Source organism: Drosophila ananassae, chromosome 3R (genome assembly GCF_017639315.1).
Source record: "Drosophila ananassae strain 14024-0371.13 chromosome 3R, ASM1763931v2, whole genome shotgun sequence".
NCBI lineage: Eukaryota > Metazoa > Arthropoda > Insecta > Diptera > Drosophilidae > Drosophila > Drosophila ananassae.
The window spans coordinates 23,963,418-23,982,907 of NC_057930.1; the positions used below are offsets into that span (position 1 = coordinate 23,963,418).

The 19,490-nt window shown below is 40.5% G+C and overlaps 2 protein-coding genes and 1 long non-coding RNA gene across 3 annotated transcripts; all 3 read right to left on the reverse strand.

Annotated features, from left to right (window-relative positions):
* Positions 1 to 685: 685 nt before the first annotated feature.
* Positions 686 to 1,573, reverse strand: LOC6497994 (dynein light chain 1, cytoplasmic). Its single transcript, XM_001961818.4, has 2 exons — positions 1,373 to 1,573; positions 686 to 1,318 (listed from the first exon to the last, which is right to left on the reverse strand). The coding sequence occupies exon 2, from the start codon at positions 1,263 to 1,265 to the stop codon at positions 996 to 998; it is 270 nt and encodes an 89-aa protein (XP_001961854.1). The 5' UTR covers positions 1,266 to 1,318; positions 1,373 to 1,573; the 3' UTR covers positions 686 to 995.
* Positions 1,574 to 12,136: 10,563 nt separating this feature from the next.
* Positions 12,137 to 12,971, reverse strand: LOC6497993 (putative odorant-binding protein A5). Its single transcript, XM_001961817.4, has 2 exons — positions 12,791 to 12,971; positions 12,137 to 12,719 (listed from the first exon to the last, which is right to left on the reverse strand). Exons 1-2 carry the CDS (start codon positions 12,935 to 12,937, stop codon positions 12,234 to 12,236), a joined length of 633 nt encoding a protein of 210 aa, XP_001961853.1. The 5' UTR covers positions 12,938 to 12,971; the 3' UTR covers positions 12,137 to 12,233.
* Positions 12,972 to 15,047: 2,076 nt separating this feature from the next.
* Positions 15,048 to 15,417, reverse strand: LOC123257398. Its single transcript, XR_006507435.1, has 2 exons — positions 15,174 to 15,417; positions 15,048 to 15,117 (listed from the first exon to the last, which is right to left on the reverse strand). It is a non-coding gene; the product is annotated as an uncharacterized LOC123257398 (long non-coding RNA).
* Positions 15,418 to 19,490: the final 4,073 nt, after the last annotated feature.

A 19,490-nucleotide genomic window follows, 5' to 3' on the forward strand; every position in this document is an offset into this window, starting at 1 on the left:
CCATTGAAATGCGGATGCAGAAGTTCGGGAAACAGAAGCACCAGCTGTCGGGTAAATCGGGGGACAAGGCCAAAAGTCGTCGAACTGTAAAAGCGGCTCAAACCAACTATAACCACCACCCACAGGACCCAGCATTTTCATATGTTTGGCCCGCCAGCCAAGTGTGTAAATGTATTTTTCGCAAAAATATACGCTTTCGCCGGTTGCGAACTTTATTAATATTATTTTTATGATTATTATTGCGGCCCTGGACGTGAGCTGGCATAATTACCCCAACGATAACCTGTCCGAAATTGGCCAATCGCTGTGATAATAAAAACGCATGAATGCCAGGGAGACGACTCTTCTCTGGCGCACGGAAACGCCATGGACATCGACAATATTTTAATTAACTTAATTAAGCAATTTTTATTTGCCCACAGCCAGGTGAGGCTGGCTGCAACAGAAGCAGGACACTTGGCCCCATTGTTTGCCTTGTGATGAACTCGAAAGGATATTATGAATGCTGAAATTAACCCAAAAAGGCTTATATGATGTTTTAAGTTCTGTCCGAATGATCAGATAAAATGAAAGGGCTTGTTAAAGGGCAGCTTTTTTTAAAGGATGGAATGGGGTGTTTACTTTAAAATTAATGAGCATTTACTACCTGAAAGCTTTAAATTCACGCCAAAATCAATAAGCAAAGTGGAGAGCAATAAATTTAATAGAACATCGGAGTAGAGGAGTGTAGTTTAGAATTTGGAAAAGAAAATTCCAGCACGGTTTTGACGTCGTGTTTTTGTTTTTTAAACTGATTTTGGGTATTGAACTATCGAACCGAAACTTGTAAGCCGCCAGATACAACAGCAATATCGCAACGATCTATCCACCAGATTTAGGCACTGGGCCTCAGCTTGAAACAAACTTGCCATTTCAAATAAAATAAATACGGGATTATCGATGGAGTTTGGTTTCCTTCAATATTTTTGGTGGCGGGTCCGTCTAGCGACTATAGACTAGCCACTCTTGAAGAGGAGAATGGCCACCTGACCCAGATAAAAGTAGATAAAGTGACGCGTCTCATGAGTGACATACGATCCAAAATTGCGGCCAACAATACAGTGCCAGGTGGGGTTATACTTCTTATCGAACTCCTTCTTGACATAGGCAGCAATGTCCTTCTCGATATTGTACTTCTCCAATGCCTGGGTGGCGCAGTCAACAGCATCCTGCTGCATCTCCTCGCTCATGTCAGCATTCTTTATCACAGCCTTGCGATCCGACATCTTGGTTCCCTTTTTAAAGCAGGCCTACGTCCCCTTCACCCTTCAATTTGCCTCTGTAGAAATAATGATTAGTTAGTCCTTTTGATTTTAATCTTTTCATCACTTGCCCTTTAAACTTGCGACGTCCAACTGTGGAAGTCTCCCTTTCTCTTCATCCGTGTTTAGCTCTGTTTTAATTTTTTGTGTGACAACTCTGCGTTTCTTGTGTTTTGACGGCTAAATCATTCCTACATTCTCTAAATATATATTGTACATGTATGATTTATAAATGACACTTTCAAGAAGTGATGGGAAAGTAAGGTGTTATCGAAATGGCAGCAGTAACATAAATTTCCCAGCACTGTTTTTAGAATCTCATTGAACAGTTTGCTTAAAACTTGAAATATTTTCAATATAAGAAGGTGTAGATTACCCTCTAAAATAATCTTCTAGTAGTTGATATATTAGCTTCCCATTAGACCGATTTCAAACCCTGTCCCGCCCCAGTTCACGCGATAAAAATGCAAATGGCGGAGTATTAGGGGAAAAGCTTAAACTCTCCGAGCTTAGAACGCCATCAAATCACAATCGCATGACACGGGTTGGATGCCGGAATTTGCACTTAATATGAAATTCGTTAATTTCCTTTCTGTTCCTGTTTCCATATCCTCCCAGCAAAAGGTTGTTAAATTCGATTAGACATGCAATCAGCGCACGAGACTTTACCAGCGGAGGGTAAAATTTTAGATTGAATTTTAATAATAGCATTGCGCGGACACTAATCAAGTAATGCAACCAATTTGGTGAGGGATGGCTGCCTTAACATACACACTCATACACTTATGCTTATGTGAGCCAAAAACGACAACATTGTGAACAAATTTAGCTTGTTCTCCTAATGAAAACGCTAATTTAGTGGACACACGCTAACTTCCTGGCCGAGACTCTTTGGGGCGTTAGCCTTGATTGTCTAATTTATGGCATGACCGGAGTAGCGCTTGAAAAATGGGTTCAATCTACTTCCGGCTGCTTTTCTCAAATTTACACTAGGTTCAATGATTGCATACTTAGGTTTAGGTGAATAATTAGAATGTAAACCAGGATTGAACAAATCATTGTTTAAAGGATAAGCCTATGAGGTTAATCTGTTATTGCCGTGCTTTAAATAACTTTTAAAATAGCTCAGACTTTATTTGCAACACTCTCAAAGGCACCTTTCAAGTGGAATGCCTCTTCAGCTCCCCAATAAATACCCAACAAAAGTTGCACTCTCTGCCTGAGCTGCATTTTCTGACAGGCCTCAATAGCGAAAATGAAAAATAACTTCATAACCGCATGTTAAATCTTGGCCGCCCTGCCACGCCCCCACTTTCCTGCCATGCCTCCAGAGGCAAGGCGGGCTTTGTGCCACATCCGCAGAGCACAAGCAACACAATCGCACAATATTTCCGGGCAAAGGTAATAAATAAATTGCATACGTAATTAAAATCGACGACTCTGCTGCACAGGACTCTCTGTGCTCCTTCGACTTGGGCGACTCCTTCTTCTGATGCAAACGCCCGCCAATTGTTATAGCAATTACACCAACAGCAACAACAATACCAACAACAGGACAAAAGTTTTCCGACTTGGCTTAAATGTATGTATATATGTGTGCGAGTGTGTGCTTCCCCTTTAACGTCAACTGTATTTCTTTTCCTATTTTCCCACTCTGCTTTCTGGCTTTTGTTGCCGCTGTTGGCAGCTCTTTTGTTTTTTCCTCAAGTTGCATGCGAACAACAGGGAAATGGTTAATGGAGGTGATGGGGCAAATGGGGAAATGGGCTGGAAGGTAAGCAACGCGGCGTTGAGTTCCCTTTCTTAATCCGGGCATATCTCGGCTTATATTGGTTTCTTCAAAAGTGAGGTAAGAACGTCCTCAGCTAACAGCGTATTTCACGAGAATCTTGGTCTTGGTGTTAAATTTATTTTATAGATTTTATAGATTATTTTATAAACAATAGGGCATTCAACTTTTCGACTCTTAAACTTGTACCTTGTTTGCTTTTAATTTGCCTTCATGAGCAATCAACGTCACCGTCATCGTCCGTCTTGCTTGTTGAACAATTTGCATGACAAAAGCCACGGCTGGGCCCCCGAATCCCCACGTATGTATCATCCGCGATCCTGTATTGTTGTTCTCATATTTGACAAGGGCCGAGTAAAATTCAAAAAGAACTCTACAGATGATCAAAAGATTCGGTTACAACATGTTAAAGCTTCGGCTTTAAGATAAGAGTTGTAAAAAGCATAAATGCGCTTGTTGCTGTCGTCAGGCAAGCCATTAAAAAATCAAAACAAGTTAGCGGCAACGGCAACCGTACTAGCCGAGGCGATGGCGAGAGCCGTCCCGGAAACCGGAAGTGAGAACAGGGCTCAGTGCCGCAAGTTTGCGGTGGCGGCATGCGGTGTGTGCAGGAAGTATATACACACACACACACTCTCACAAAAACTCAGCAAGGAGCAAAACCCGGACTCAATGTTGTGGTTTCTAGCTTAAAAAAATTATTTCACTCTAACTATATATTAAACTAGTTAATAAGTGCGTCTAATTTAAAAGATAAAAAAGTGAGACTAGTGAGTTTTTATACATAAACAATTGTATAATTCTTTAAAATATTCTCATACATTTTGACTCATGATAATTAATTCAATATACACATAGCTATTAGCTTTTTAAAGGAAAAATGTGTAATTTAATTTGAGTAATTCTTACATGTAGTAAATATTTTTAATCTAATAATATCTACTTCAATTATTCATTTTACAAAATATAAAGGCTATCACAAAATATTTCTCATAGTGCTACATTTAATACATATACTGTGGCTTCATATCTACACAAAAAATAAATAAAGATTATGGGTAAAGGACTCTTGTGGTCTGGGGATGATGGTTGTTTGTCTGTTTCTGATTCTGGCTTCGTGTGGGACTTGTGTTGACATCAGTGACCCTTGTACGATACGCGGATCAGGACAACAAACAAGGTCCTGCCTGTGTCTCCTTTGGGGCAACAAGTCATCGACAAGCGGAACTGAGTAGCAAGGCCATATCTTCCTTTTAAAACCTTCAAAATTGTTGAGCCACTTCCCTTGCCCTTGGCCAACTAGAATGCTACTCTCCACTTGGCTGGGGCAGATGTCAGCGTTTTGGCATTATAATGCCATTAACTTTGCCATAATTCAGTGCAGCAACGCAGCTTCAGAGCTGCGACAATTTATGCATAATGAGCACGGTCTTGTCCCGCTTCTTGCTCCTTGCCACTTGCCACTCCAGTGCAACTGGCAACCCAGTGAACATTCTTCATGGGCCAAAACGATGTCTTCCACAATATAAATACAAGTTCACTCGAGCTTGATAGTTTCTGCCTGAACTTTACCTGTTGAAGCTCCGCCTCACCCGATTGTTGGCTGGGTGAAGCGGCTGTCCTTTGAAAATGAGCTTCTTGTTTGCAATGTCGCCCGCTGGGTAACTAACTGTAGTCAGCAGTAGTTGGCAGAGTCATATAGCCATGGCCATGTATAGCTGGCAGCCGCCTGACATCCACTAAGCCAGCCCGGCCATATTAGCAGGAATAAATGGAAGCAACTCGGTCCGTGTGTGCAGCTGCAAGGCAGGTGCAATTTCTTGGAAACTTCAAACATGGAGTAGAGTTCTGGCTCGGCTTGGTTACCTCATAAACTAGCACTGGCTGAAGGCTTAAATTTCCTTCAGCGGATATTTTTTTAGTTATTTGCATTTCATGGTTTTCAGGGTTTTTACACACGATTCCAAAAATTTATGACGCCACAGACTCGCACAGAGGAGGAGGCTACTGGGGGAATATATCCACATTCTGCATATTTGCATTGGCCAAATTAATTTTGCTGCCATATTTACATTTCCCTCTCGCATTTGGCTTGTTCTCTCTTTTCCTGTGTGTGTGTTGTAGATGTCTGCGTTGCTCACACACACAACCAAACATATTTGGTTAATTAAAAATGGCTGCAAAATTATTTGACTTTTATTGTAAAATGCCTGTTGCTGGTTTAGGGCCAGAACTCAGCTTGAGGTCTCGTGTTGATTAAATTAAACTCATATTTCTCATGCCGCACATAAATCATTTCTGTTTGCAATTGCATGGATTTGGGGTTGGATGTGAAAAATTAAATTATTAGATGCTTAAATTGAGGACCACCGAAGAGGAAACCTATTTGCTTTCCATTAGAAATATTTATTCCCCCTTTGACTCGGCCTGATCCAAGTTAAGAAGTTTAAGGGCTAAGAACGCATTGCCAGGCAAATAGAAGAAAAATACCAGCACATGCCATTGTTTGCATGTCCTTTACATACTTCGGCAAACTGTTTTTCCTTCTACTTTCGAGTGCATCGGAAAACTTTCACATTTGTCTCTGTCACAGAGGCAGCGATCAAAGTTTTCGGCTTAAATTTCTGCATGCACTTCAAACACGCAATTGGCATGTGCCGGCCAAACATACGATTCCCATTTTTCTTATCTTCCTGTGCTCCTCCTCTGTCCTGTCCTGGGATATGTGTATTTTTTTTATCCTGTTGATATTTCAATTTGAAAAGTTTGGCTCAGTTTTCTCGGTGTTGTCAGCTTTTCGATTAAAGTTTAGCATGCGGCAGATTAAAAACTTTCCCATCCCAAGTTGCATCAACTTTTGTTCTCTCTTGCATTTTTTCTGTGGCATTTTTAACATTTCTTGGCTACATTCGCAGGTCCTTGGTAGCATTTCGCATTCACTTGCCAAATGGCACAGAGACAGGCCGCACAAAGTAAATGTGGGCATTCAATGGGTTACTAGAACGCCCACAGAGTTCGCTTCTGCTTCAATTAAAGCCAACTTTTCAAATCTTTTTATCTCTGTCAAGCTTTAAATATACAAATTTTCAAATGCTGACACCCCAAGAAAAGCATTTTCCTTTTAACGTCATTTACGACTTGTTGGCGTTTACGCTTTTGTCGGCCCACAAAACGTTGAAAAGCTGGCTGGAAAAAATTTAAATTTTTAATGCTTTTTCAGCGTAATTTGGCAGTTCGTTAGTCCTGTTAAGGAGGCGCACTCACACACGTAGACGCATAAATATGAATAAGAACAAAAGGCGGCGGCAGGCGGAGGAAGCACAAAGTGCCATATTTGCGGGAAGCGCTTCTATGTGTGTGCGCCGCTTGACACATCGTTATGCCTTGTTAATGGACTCTGGGCCCGGCCTAAACAATGTGCAGAGCTATATTCTGGGTGGGGGCATCGTGCGTGGGAAGGCTGTCTCAGCCGGAAAAGCACATAAAATTATATTTAATTATTTAGATCACGGTAATTTGCATACATTTAAAAGGATGATGGCGGAATTCGTCAATTACACTTGGAAAATAGATTTTTTAAATGGATTTTTATGTTAGGTATTGGTTCTAAAAACTAATTTCTTCTTAACTATAGCCGGTCGTTGCCCAATTTTTGATGTTGTTTGGCTTAAAGCCACCGTCCTCCTCCAGCCGCCATCACAAACACACTCACCTAAGCAAATACGCCGAACATTTGGCCATGTCTGGATGTGCCACCCATTTGGCTCGGCCCTCCTGCCACAGATGAAATTCTAAAATGTAACTTTAAACTGCCAGGAGCGAAGGCAACAACATCAAACACTTTGCTTCGAAAACTGCATGCGTGTGTTTGCTTTGCGTTAATGAAGTTGTGCGCCGGCGGAGGATGAGGGCGAACGGATAGGGCTTGGCAAAGGGGATTGCCACGGGGATAACGGGGCGGATGGGTAATGTCTACGCAGGCAGACAGCTTAGCGCCATCAACGCAAAGGTAAATGGCAACTGTAACGTTAATACCGTTGCACATGGAGCGCCAATGAAATGAGACTCGAGTCAGATAGACAGAGATATATTCCAACACTCCCGGTCTAGCTCTCGCCCGCCGGAATCAGACATCAATGTCAGAAGCGTGTCTTCTATGCAATTAGTGCTTTTGTTGATTATGCTGCAAATGATGGTTTGGGATTTTCGCTCATTTTTGTGGGCCTTACCAGCGAGGTATCTGCGAATGTTGGCATAAAAATGAAATTGAAATTGCAAAACTAAAAGTTTAAAAACTTTAAAAAATGCATAGGAGAGGCAAGGAAGTAGATTATTTTCCGTCCAACTTCAGGCACCCTCACCAAAAATAATAACAAATTATAATAAATTGTTAAACAAAAAACATATTTATAAATATTAAACCTGAAACTGGAGAAGAACTGGAGAAGCAGTTAAAGGGGCGGACAAAAAATGGGAAAACATTAAACAGATTTAAGCAAATTTGTTTTGGTGCGTATGCCATCAATAACTTTGGCAGCATATTTGACTTGTTACCCTCGGTTTCCCTGCAGGCTCTTTTGGGGGGTTGCTTGCCAAAGGGTTACAAGAAATATTTCGAAATTTGCTTTGCTTTTTTTTTGGCGGCACCCACCCTGCAGTCGTTATCTGACTTGGGCTAATGTTTGCTCTTCCCCAACTCCAGTTTCATGCAAATGTGCTCCACTTCCATCGAACTGCGTTTTTCCGAAGGCAAGCGGTGAGCAGGATGTCATAGAATTATTATACCAGAGAGCTAGAATCCAAACATCTGGCCAGAAAATAGCTAAGGCAGCAACACGGCTGGGAAGGTTCTCGGGTTGCCCAAAAAAGTAGGCAACACTTGACAGTCTTTGGTAGCGACGTGGGCCGGGCCGGGCTAATTTTTTGTTTCCTTTGCAGAGCCTGGCCTCAACTACAAAGCATGTAATTTTCAAGTCGATAAGCAACAGCGTAAAGAACCTAGTTCCCTACCAGCTTCGCCTCCGTATTCTTCTGCTTTGGCATATATATTTTTGCATGGGAATCACGAAGTTGATGTCAAAAAAACATTTTCATACTTTATCGAATTTCTGCTTTGGCCCAAGCGGAAATTCGTAGGCAACACAAAAGTAATACCACAACGGGTGGGTGTGGGTGTGGTCGGTGTACCCCTGTTGCGGCATAAACAATTTCCAAAGTTGTCAATAAAAAATACAAAAAACCGTCAAGGCGGTTGCAAACTGCTTGAATATCTGAGCAGGTTGACTGGAAAGGCCGAAACCCTTAACGGGGTCTGTGGCAGGATATTTGTTGTACTCTACCTGACTTGTCACTAGCAGTGAGGTGAGCGACAGGAGCGACAAAGGATTGACATATTTCTGGCAGCGACGCAACCGCATTTCGTATTCATGAGAACGCAACTTTGGGGATACTTCTTTTTTGATTGTTTTGCATTTTAGGCAAGTAAAGTAATTGATTTTCATGTTATTATTAAATCCACCATCTTGAAATAATTTTTCCTTACTAGTTGGATTTGAAAATGTCGTAAAACTCATTTGAATTAGCTGGTTGGTTGGGTTTAAAGTTGCCTGCGTTTTAAAATGTAAATAGTCGACAATTAGCGGGAAAACTGCGGCATATGCAGGCTGAAAATGTTCCTGCAACATACATACAGTACACAGGAACACAGCGGCTGGCACGGACACACACGCACCTGCATAGTGCCGTCTGTCACCTGGCATCAATGCCCCAGATGCCGCTGGCAGTGTTTCCTTGCCCCCTATCCCCTGTGTCCCTCCGCGGTCCACCCTTAAACTGAGAACCAAACAATGCAGGCAGCCAAGTGGGAGAGCTCGAGAGTAGGTGGGTGGGTGGTGCAGTGCCATTGTGCCATTGTTGGCCACTTTTTTTTTGCCCCCACTGTGTGCGAGAGTGTGTGCCGAGGCCTGTGTGGCACGGCACGGGGGCATTGTTGAAAGTGATGCCCGACTCCGACTTGTTGCCACATCATCATTATCATCATTAACATCGTCGTCATCGTCAGTGCAGTCCAGTACTTGCCTTGTAATGAGTTTGCCATTTTATTTTATTTATTTGTCCGCGCTTTGTTTCTGACGACAAACAACGACAGCCGTGGAAAATTCTTTTCTGCATTTTAAATACAAATTAAATAATGATTTAAGTGCCCCAAGAGGCTTTGTCGGCACACAGACGCAGCTGAGTGTGATTGAGGATTTTCTCGATGGCCTCAGGTGTGCCATAGTCAGATAGTGGCGACATTCTTTTCCGGGCATAGTGGAAGCTTGTTGGCCAATTTAATCTTTAATCCTTAAAATTATTCTACAGTTATTTAATGGAGTTTCATAAACGCATGTCTTTGTTGGAAGTGATTGACCCAGTTCGAGTTATAAAGCTTGAATCGCGCTTATTCAGTTGCCAAATACGCAACTGACGGCTCCCAGGCCAAGAACCTTTCCGGCATGCGAATAGATAGATAGAGATAGAAGTGCTATTCAATTCGGTTTTAGACAGAGACGGGTATACACAATAGAAAGAGATAGATGCAGAGAGTTGGACAGTTGGTGGCAAAAGGCAGAAATCAAATTACAATTTCAATATGCGATGCGTACTAAATGTCTGCTGGTGGCAGTTTTGGCTTCCAGTGTGCAACATGCAACTTTCAACTTGATGTTAACAGTTTATAGATATGTACATATGTGTGTGTGCGTGTTGTCATGAGTCCATGTGAGTGTATCTTGTTGCTACATTTTGATTTGGTGCCATATACAAAATGGATTTCTTGCCTGTCCGTTTAAAACATTTCTATGCCAGGCCACTACAATTTAGAGATGGAAGCTCCCTTCTATGGTTAAATAGCTTCTTAAAAATTCAAAATATCAACTGCCTTACTTTCTGCCTCGAAGCAGAAGATATTAAAATAGTTGAAAAATATATATTTAAGTAGAATAGTGGCATATTTTTGGCCATCTCTATGTGCAAATACTGTTTACGTTTGCATTTTGTGAGCGTTTCTCTGTCACTTAATGGAATTTATCACATTTTAACTGCGTGACAGGAGGCAGGCTGCCAGTTGCAGGTTCAGACAGTTGCTCCTGGCTCACCCCGAAGGCTCCGTTTCCTGCCACATTTTGGGAGTCCTGGGCCAGCTCATCTGCATCAGTCACTGCCATCATGCATGGGCTATGCCGGACCGAGTGTCACAGTTATTGATTCGATCCATAAATAATGCATGACCAACAAGTGTGCCGGCCGGCTTGTTTATTTATTACATGATTTATTCAAGCAAACAACGCTCCAATTAAAAGCCTTTTTAGCCGATTAAGTATAATGTCAAATTCGCTGAACTATCCGGAGAAACTTTGCCACAACTTAACGTCTCCAGACAGCGATTATTAAATTAAAACGTGCTTCGAAAACTTTCATAGCCTACCAAAAGATGAAAAACTTTCAACTCTTTTCCTCGCTCATTTTCTTTTTTCTATAATTTAATTGAAGTTCCTTTTTTTTGGGGCACCCCACTGCGTCACATAATTTATTATTCGAGGCAGAAATCTGCTTCACCAAATTTGTCACATGGGATAAATAATAAGACGAAAACTTTTTCCGCAAAGTGCGGATTCAAAAAAAACTATAAAGAGGAGTGGAAGCTGTTTTCTTATTTTTTTGAGTAGAGAAGATTACTCATACGCCGGGCTGGCAATTGCCAAGAGAATTAGGTTTATTTTTTTACGTAGAAATGACCAATAAATATAAAGAAGAATAAATATATGGTATGAATAATATATTTATTTTAAAAATATATTCCAAATTTAGTACCGCAAGGTCCCCAGTTAAGCTTCGGGGAATAAAATTGCTACAAAATTTCTAATGAAATACTCGAAGCTTGGATAGCTATTACTGCTTTAGCTTAATATTCGTAAAAAAAAGGCAAAAACTCTTTATCAATTAGTAATATAGCCATACCATATATAGTACTTCAAGTTGATAGTTAAGTTTAGAGGAAATGTAGATTAAGCAAAAATTTATATTAAAATACCAAGAAAGTACTTTTTTTAGCTTAAAATACAAAATAATAATAAATATTAAGATGGCAAAAGAGACTTAAAATCTAACCAAAATCGTTCTCCCCTTCCAGCGGTCTCTAAATTTTTGTATCTATATGGCCATTTAATAGAGTAACGAGCAAATCTGAAAGATATTTGCGAGGTTTTTATCTCAGAGACCCTATTGTCTCAAGACAATCTCGGACCCGCCACTAAATATGTCAAAATAAGGGCAAATTTATACACAAACTGATAAACAGGAATAAAAGCCGGAAGTAGACAAAAAAAAGCAGTGACGAAAAAAAAACAAGAAACAGGGAACGACTTTTTGCTGGAGGGGTGCAAAAGCAAAGCTGCAACAATTCTTATCTTGACACTGTCATCTATCCGACTGAAACCGGGGAAATTGGCCCGACACCGAGGCTTTTCCTCTTCGAAGCCCCCCGCGCCGTCGTAACCGACCCAACCGCCTTCATCTCCGTTTCCATCTCGGGCCGTTTGTTGTTGTCTTGGCACGCCTATCACTCGAATTGAATCAAATTACCTTGTAATCTTAACCTTAAGGTTATTTGCCATTGCCCACAAAAAGCGCTTTGTGCCCGACTGCGTTTAGTTACTATTTGAGTGGAACTCTGGATGGCAGCCCATAAAGGAATGAAATCCCTTCCGTCCCTGAGACTTTCACCTTTCACACTTGTGCGAGTTTATATAAATGGAAATCTAACATTACAACCTATCATGATTGCAAAGTTTAAGTGACTTGTATGCCAAAGGCAAAGCTGCACGAAGTTCATGGTTTTTGTTAGGCTTTCTAAGATCTTGAGTATTTGAGAAATGAACTAAGTCATTCAAGGGTTGAAGTTGATGGTAGAGCTTATCATTGCTCCTCAGATTGATAAGGAGTTCTTAAGATCAGATATATTTTAAATAATTTTCAAAAAATTCTGTTGAAAACACTTGAGAAATTTGAATGCTCGTCACTAGCTAAAAACTTGTATTTAAAAAATTACTCAGAAGCCATCTTTAATAGCTTCATGAATAGACTTAAATTTTAAAACAGATTTACTCGTTCACGTCGTACAACATCCTCATCAATTCCGGCACATAATCATCCCACCTGGACTGGAAAATGTTTCCGGCTACAGGTACACCCAGTTCGTATTTCTGTGCGAATTTCAAAACATCGAAATTGCTGTGACCATCGGCATTACTAAGCTCGATTTTCTTCTCGTCAAAGTCCAGTTTATCCGATTGCTGGTAGACCAGGATCAAATAGCGTTGCATGCCACTATCCTTGGGTGGCAGAGGTCCGAAATAGTCCGATATAGACTGCCCTTTCATTACATCCAATCCAGGGACATTGACCACCAGCCAATGGAGCCACGACCTGTACATTGGGTTCTCGCGGTTCGGGGCATCTGGACAAATCATGACCACGGTGTAAAAAGATCCGGAATCTGCGTTCCAGTCGAGTTTTGGCTGGAATTTGAGTTCCTTTGGTGTGTAGGTTTTTCCCTCCTCAATGTCAAATGCATTGTCATACTTAATCTGTATTTTGGTAACAATATTTAAAAAATAAAATTAAAAAAAAGGAAAAAAATAGAAAGTAGGAAACTCACCTTGAGCAGCTCCTTTGGCGGCTCATCTAAAATCTCCGGAACGACTTCCATTTCCTTCATTATCCTTCGAACATTTTCGTTCTCGTCCTGACAGCGGGCGGTGGCAACGAAGCCAAGGAGCAGCAATATCAACCCGACCAATTTCATTTCAAAACTGGATAAAAACAAACTCACCACCGAAGACACCGGTCTTCTTATATTCGGTTTGTCAATAGAGGGATGTAATTACCATAATTGGGCACAAACTATGGTAATTTTCTAAAATAGTTTAGAGCTAAGTGACAGTCAAACAAATGTTTACAGAGTATTTTCGTTGATTGGTCCAACAATAGTTCTCTCATATGTACCTTCACTATATAATTGGCACTCTAGAATTTATATTTATTCGGCAAATATAATGGAAAAATAATAGTCACGCAGCACTCCCAGTTTCGGCTCTGCAGCGGAATTTATGACCTCAAATGCAATCGAGTTTGAGGTAGCTCAAGCTTGGGCAATTATTTCAAACTAAGTCTTAATGAGTTCTTTGTAATTCATTTGGCCTTGCTCACATGAAGAAAATCAAGGTAGGCCCGCAAAGTGTAATGCCCATGCTTTTCATCCGGAAAAAGCAGTTACATGCCAATTATAAAAAATATTCCATACCAAACTCAAGAAAAATAGCGATGAGAGGGAAAAACGAGCACAATTCAGAAATGGCTTTCGAATTGGCAACATGTGCGTATAATGTGCGCACATTAGCAACACAAATGCAGCCCAGAATCAAGGAAGAAGGACGTAGGAGTAAGCCTGGGCGGAAGCAAAAATAGGAGACGAGACATGAGACGAAGGGATCGTAACAGGAGCAAGGATTCGAGCTAGAGCCAGAGTCTGAAGCCAGGACCAAAGCCACTCAAGCAGACGAACGCACTTAATTTATGCAATTTGGTTAACAACGTTAAAATAGTAGACGAGGCCAAGAGGGGGCCAAGGATGCCAGACATAAATCAAAATGGGAAACAATAACCCGCCAGCGCAGAGCTAGTAAGATAAGTGCACTGAGGAAAAAAATGTGAGACATGTGATGGAAGATGTAAAGTGAATTGTGAATATTTTTTATGACACTTTCACCGATAGTTTCTAATCAAAATAACTTATGTATGATAAATGAAAGTAGTGAGTTAAATGATAAGCTAATGAAATATTTGTTTCAGTGTACACACATATGAAGAGTACGGCCTGGGAGATTGGGGGACTGTAGCGAAAGGAGTAATAAGGATAATGAAGCGGCAGCATTTGCGGCATGCAACCATAGGGTACTTGCCATGCAAACGATGGTGGGCACAATAATGACGGCGCTTTCAATGAACAAACACTCCGGCAACCGAGTATTTTCTGTCGCCAATGTCGCAATGTTAATCTTGCGTCAATATTTGCCCAAATAACATCTCATTATTCGGCATTATTATAGATTAATCATCTCATTGATGGCAGGAATGCCGGAATCTTTACACAAAAATTAAACATATGGTAAGGTAATGAAAAAATCATCGCAAATAGTTGTCGAAATTTAAATCTAAAGCCAAGAGTGTCTACTTTGTTTGTAATGAGCAGTAATGAGCATCCAGAAGCAGTCTGAATCCCGAGCTGGAAGTTATCCTATTTGAGGAAACTTTTCTTTAGCAGCCAGTAGCCTGTTACAGCTCTAATTTGCTTGATCTTTTTGGTAAAGGGACGAACTATCCATCTGAACTAGGTGATTAGTTAATAAGCTCGACTAATTTGAAAGCTAGTAAAGTCAATGTTGTGGGTTTTTATTCATTTTCTTAATAACAATTTCGAAATTTCTTAATAATTCTTTACAATTATTCCCATACACCATAATGTAATGAGTCATATCTAAGTCTCTCAATAATAATTAAGTCCTTATATAGGTGTTAATGTAATGCCTCATTTCCTCAGTGAGTAAGAGAAGTGCATCTGCACCTGGTGAGCATAGTTCGCCTTTGATTGATTCCGTCACTATTCCAACCATGCAACTATAATGATCATTTTTTTTGACCACTCCACTTCCACTGTCTCCCTTACAGAACTGATTGTCTGTCAGTATATTTATCTTGGTGCCTTCCTTACCGACTATTTTCACTTGACTAGCATGCACCTCCTTTAAAGTTCCTTCCGCGTTCCACGAACTTACTTTAATGCCACGGCTGTCGGTGGGATCCGTATCCTCATCGCATAAACAAATAGTCATGTGGTTTCGATATACCTCCCTCCATTTCTTCAATAAGATCATCCCCACATCGTTCGAATAAGTGTCATTGTTCTCAAAGTTTTCTTTAAAAAAGCTGAAAGACGAATTTGTTTTTGTTAGTCGTCGAGCCTTTTTCACACGAACAATTACCTATGAGGTTCCATTTTCGCAACCAAATTCTCGTCACTGACATTCTCAAGAGTCAATATGTGATTAGACTTATATCCAACAATCAAATCGGATTGCAATGATTTTTCAATGCAATGGGCAGCAGTCACCACAATGTCCTGCCGAACCAGGTTTCCATTGCAGATGAATTCCAGTGAGTTTGTGGTGTGGTTTTTTCGATAAATGGGCACAAGCCAAGGAGAATCTATTGAATCATTCGTTTCTTGTTGAGTTGATAGTGGTTGATTTTCTAGACGAACTTCGTTTTTGCAGTTGTATTCACAAATTCGGTACTGTTTGGTGATAATTTCATCAATTTTTGACCATTCTCCAGATTCCAAGCATTCCGAAGTTTGGATCTTTTTGCTATTTATGAATCCAGATTTGCAGTTAAATTCCACTGTCGTCCCTGGAATCAGTAAATTCTCGTCCAAACAGTTAATATTTTGTTTAGAAGGTCCGCTGCATTTCATTGAAATAGTATTCAATTCCGCCAACTTAGTGGGGCTGCATAATCCTGAGGGAAAAAATTATTTAATGTAATTACGAATAAAGAGAAACTTGATCTAATCAAAGAAGGAATATTGGCTTAGGGAGATATTTTCGTATGATCTTACAAAGCATATACTCCTTCTTTGAAGTTTGAATTTTAATAATTACTTGTGCAACTGGGTATCTGACCGTTTTGCCAAGTTTTGTTTGGAAGGCAAAGGGCCTTTTTGTTGCGAAAAGCACTTGGAACAATTTGGTAATTATCAGAGCACCTCAACTCCACCAGTTTATCAACAATCGGAGGTTGAATTGTAAGCATTGTACCACTTTTCTTAAACAAAATCGTCATGGTCCTATTATCATACATATCAATTGGGCAACCCTTGGTACCGTTTGTGTCTGGATCAAGATTTTGAGGCTTGTATGGCCTCTTATTCGAACAGAAGTCGTGAAGCCACATTCCGTTCTGCAAGCACACGTTCCACGACGTTTCCCCAGCATTGTAGCAATTAACTTTGGCGGCTTCATGGGCATACACGAATCGCCGTTGGCCGTCTGACTGATAGCTAGTTTCATCCGTAAATTTTAAGTTATATGGTTCGTAACATTTAGTTAGCGTTTTGTCTGAATAGTTGCACATTGTTGGAAGCTCGTCAGAGCCGTCGAAGCAGTCGATCCGACCGTCGCACACTTTCGTTTCGTCAAGGCGAACGCCGTTGACGCATCGCCAACAGATTCCGTTGTTAAATTTTTCTTCCTCAAGACAGTCTTCCCAACACGCCTCTAGGGACTCATCCCGGCCGTTGTCGCATTCGATAATCTTATTACACTTGGCGCTATATGGTACGCATTGGCCCGGATAACACTCAAACTCGTTCCTGGTGGATTGTCAAAGTGAACATTTGGATGCCTCCATGGTAATGAGTACTTACTCAAGGCACTGCCCTTGAAGTTTCTCGATCAGCAGCGTTTTGTTGTCAGGATGACACAGTTGGACCCATTCATCTGATCCGTCAGGACAATCGATCACACCGTTGCAATACGTCCCGTTTTTTATTATAGGACCGGAGACGCAGTGAATTGCGTCGGGGAACAATTGCATGCTACTTAGTTCCAGCTTACATTGCGGGTAGGACTCATCACTGCCATATTTGCAGTCTTTGAAACCGTCACATTTCATATAAGGTTCAATGCAGGTGTTGTTTTCGAAACACCTTTCAACACATTCCTTGGCTGCGATGAAAGGCATTATCAGAGCAAATGCCAGCAAAATAAAAAACCAACGCGAGCTACAGAAACTCATGATTATTGGGGTTCCGGCACTAAACTGACGGCAGGGCAGAACTTTTTAAGAATAATGTGGAATTTGTATGAGAAATACTTTCAGATAATACTAATTTAGCTCATTATGCTCTTTGAGAACGTATGTTTTGTGTTTCTTAGCATTATGTTTAGAGAAAAGTTGCTAAATGGATTATCATTTGAGTATTTCAGGCTCTCTTTCGTGAAATTAAGATAAAATTTTAAGTAGAAACTATTTTAGCGCTCATGAGCTGATTTGCATATGTGTGTATAAATAATAAATCCATCTGATTAAAAGCATATTCGTAAAGCACGATCGACTAGCCCACACTCTTTCGAGAAAATGTATAACAAAACGATTTTCCACTTGACATAAGCTCAAGTGGCCCACTCCTCGACGGGAGGAAACTCAATCTGCTGTTTCCGTTTAAACAATTTTCCAAAAAACTTGTTTATAACTCAATTTTTGCACACCAAGCACCAAGCACAAGCAAAGCGAAATAACACTTAAATAAATAAACACAAAAAGTGCTTACCCAATGCCAAAGTTGGAAAATGAACAATTCCATTTTGCGATTCTGAATGTGTTTGATTGTGAATGGAAAACTCAACCGGGGGAAAAGCTGGGCGATGGTGGTGATAGTGGTGGATGGGTGGAAAAGCTCTCTGTCTGAGTTCTGGTTCACACGCATGTAATACACAATGGCGGTACTTTTTCTATTGTTGTTGTTGCAGCTCTTAACATGGCACGCGAAGAATCCTCCAAAAACGAAATGGATATATCCAGGGGCTTTTAGTGTCCCATCCCCATGCCCATTCCCCCTTTCACTAACAGTGGGTTTGAACATTTTCAAATGGCATTGCATACATACCTATATACAGTGTATGCGTGTGTGTGTGAGTGTGTGTTACTTTCGGCAGGATTATATGAAAGGACACACTAATATCTCGTTGCAAAAACTTTTGTCACAGAGAACATACAAAATTTATTCAGAACATATCTAAATCAATTTATTTCACTTAACTCTACCTAAAATCTAAAAATATTACTAAACAAGAATATTACTAAAAAAGAATGTGTATCCTTTATAGAGCAATGCCTGTAAAAATATCATTATGCCTTTTCGCTTTCAATCATTCGTATTCATATCTGTTATTGACATTTTATGCATGACATTCTTTTAGTTGGGGCGGAGGATCCTCCTGCAGCACATCAGCAGAGCCGCTTCGTCCTCCCACTCCTGTCAACATCCTTTTTCCATGTCAAGAGAGGCGGGCAAAAAATTTGCCTGAAAATGACGCGAGTTGTCAACGTGAATTAAAATAATTGATTTATTTTAACGGAAGTTAAGCGAATAAACAAGCTGCCGGGTGAATCTGCTGCTGGCAAAAAAGGCAAAAACAAAATAAAGAACAAAAAAAATTACAAAAAAAGAAAAGAAAACCATGAAAAAGGCAACCGCACTTGAAGTTGTCAGCTGCAGGACAAAAACTGAGTCCTTTTTGGAGCTAGAGCGGGAAGATATAAATAAATAGAATTTTAAAGATGAGAGCCGGGTTAAATGTTCATTTGATGAAATTATTGGGGAAGCAGACAAATTAGGAAAGGGTTTCTTAAGAAAGGTCCTGCGTCCTTATCGCTACTGATGCGCAATGTTGTGTAAATTGTCAAAAATTATTAATTGCCATCGTTATTCTTGACTTGATGGCCCAGGGCTGGTTTTTTGGAGCTGGCCCCCTCCCGACCACTTTAATTAGCCAATAAATGCCGCTGCGAATGAGAATTAATGCCGCTTGTTAACCGTTTGCGATTTGTTATCGTTAACAGCAAAAATTTTCTTGTTATTATCGCTGAATGTTTCTGGGTCTTAGGCTCCACTTCTAGCAGGAGTGGAGGACTGTTGGGATCCTTCGGGGTTAATCGTTTTGTTGCCTGCTGGTTGGCAAATATTTTACTCACTCTTTTTATTAGTCGTCATTAATATTTTTATTGGATTTGCTTGGCAACTTTCGGTTGCGGTTCGTTAATAAAAACATAAACGCAAGTTATGCGCCCTAAAAAAAGGGAGCAGGATCCTTTTTTTTTTGTATTTATAAACAGGTACCTTTAATGTAAAAATGTGCAGTATCCTTCTTACCCCACTTGAGTGGATTAATGATCCAATAAATAAATAAAATTATATGACTTTAAAGTTGCTGACCAATTTCCGAGGAAAACCACTCTAAAAGTTAAAGACTTATTTGGCTTCGATGCCATATATTCAGTCAGACATTTCATTTGGCCATAAGCCTTGCCTATTGCCTTAGTTTTTATCTCGGCTTTGCCACAAATTGCATTCAAATGCAAGCCGCAGGAGTCACATTAGGATGCAAGGAGTCGTAACCCAATGCGGCCGTACTTTGTCTTCCAAAACCTCTCCGCAACATCCACACCCACTCCCCCAATTGCGCCCAATTCTTGGCCAAAACTGGAGCAGAGATGCAGACCGAGATGGGGAGTCTGGG

Coding starts and splice junctions, on each gene's coding strand:
- LOC6497994 (XM_001961818.4), bottom strand. CDS start 1,265: ATGTCGGATCGCAAGGCTGTGATAAAGAATGCTGACATGAGCGAGGAG.
- LOC6497993 (XM_001961817.4), bottom strand. CDS start 12,937: ATGAAATTGGTCGGGTTGATATTGCTGCTCCTTGGCTTCGTTGCCACC. Junction 12,720..12,790: donor CGCCAAAGGAGCTGCTCAAG/GTGAGTTTCCTA, acceptor ACCAAAATACAG/ATTAAGTATGACAATGCATT.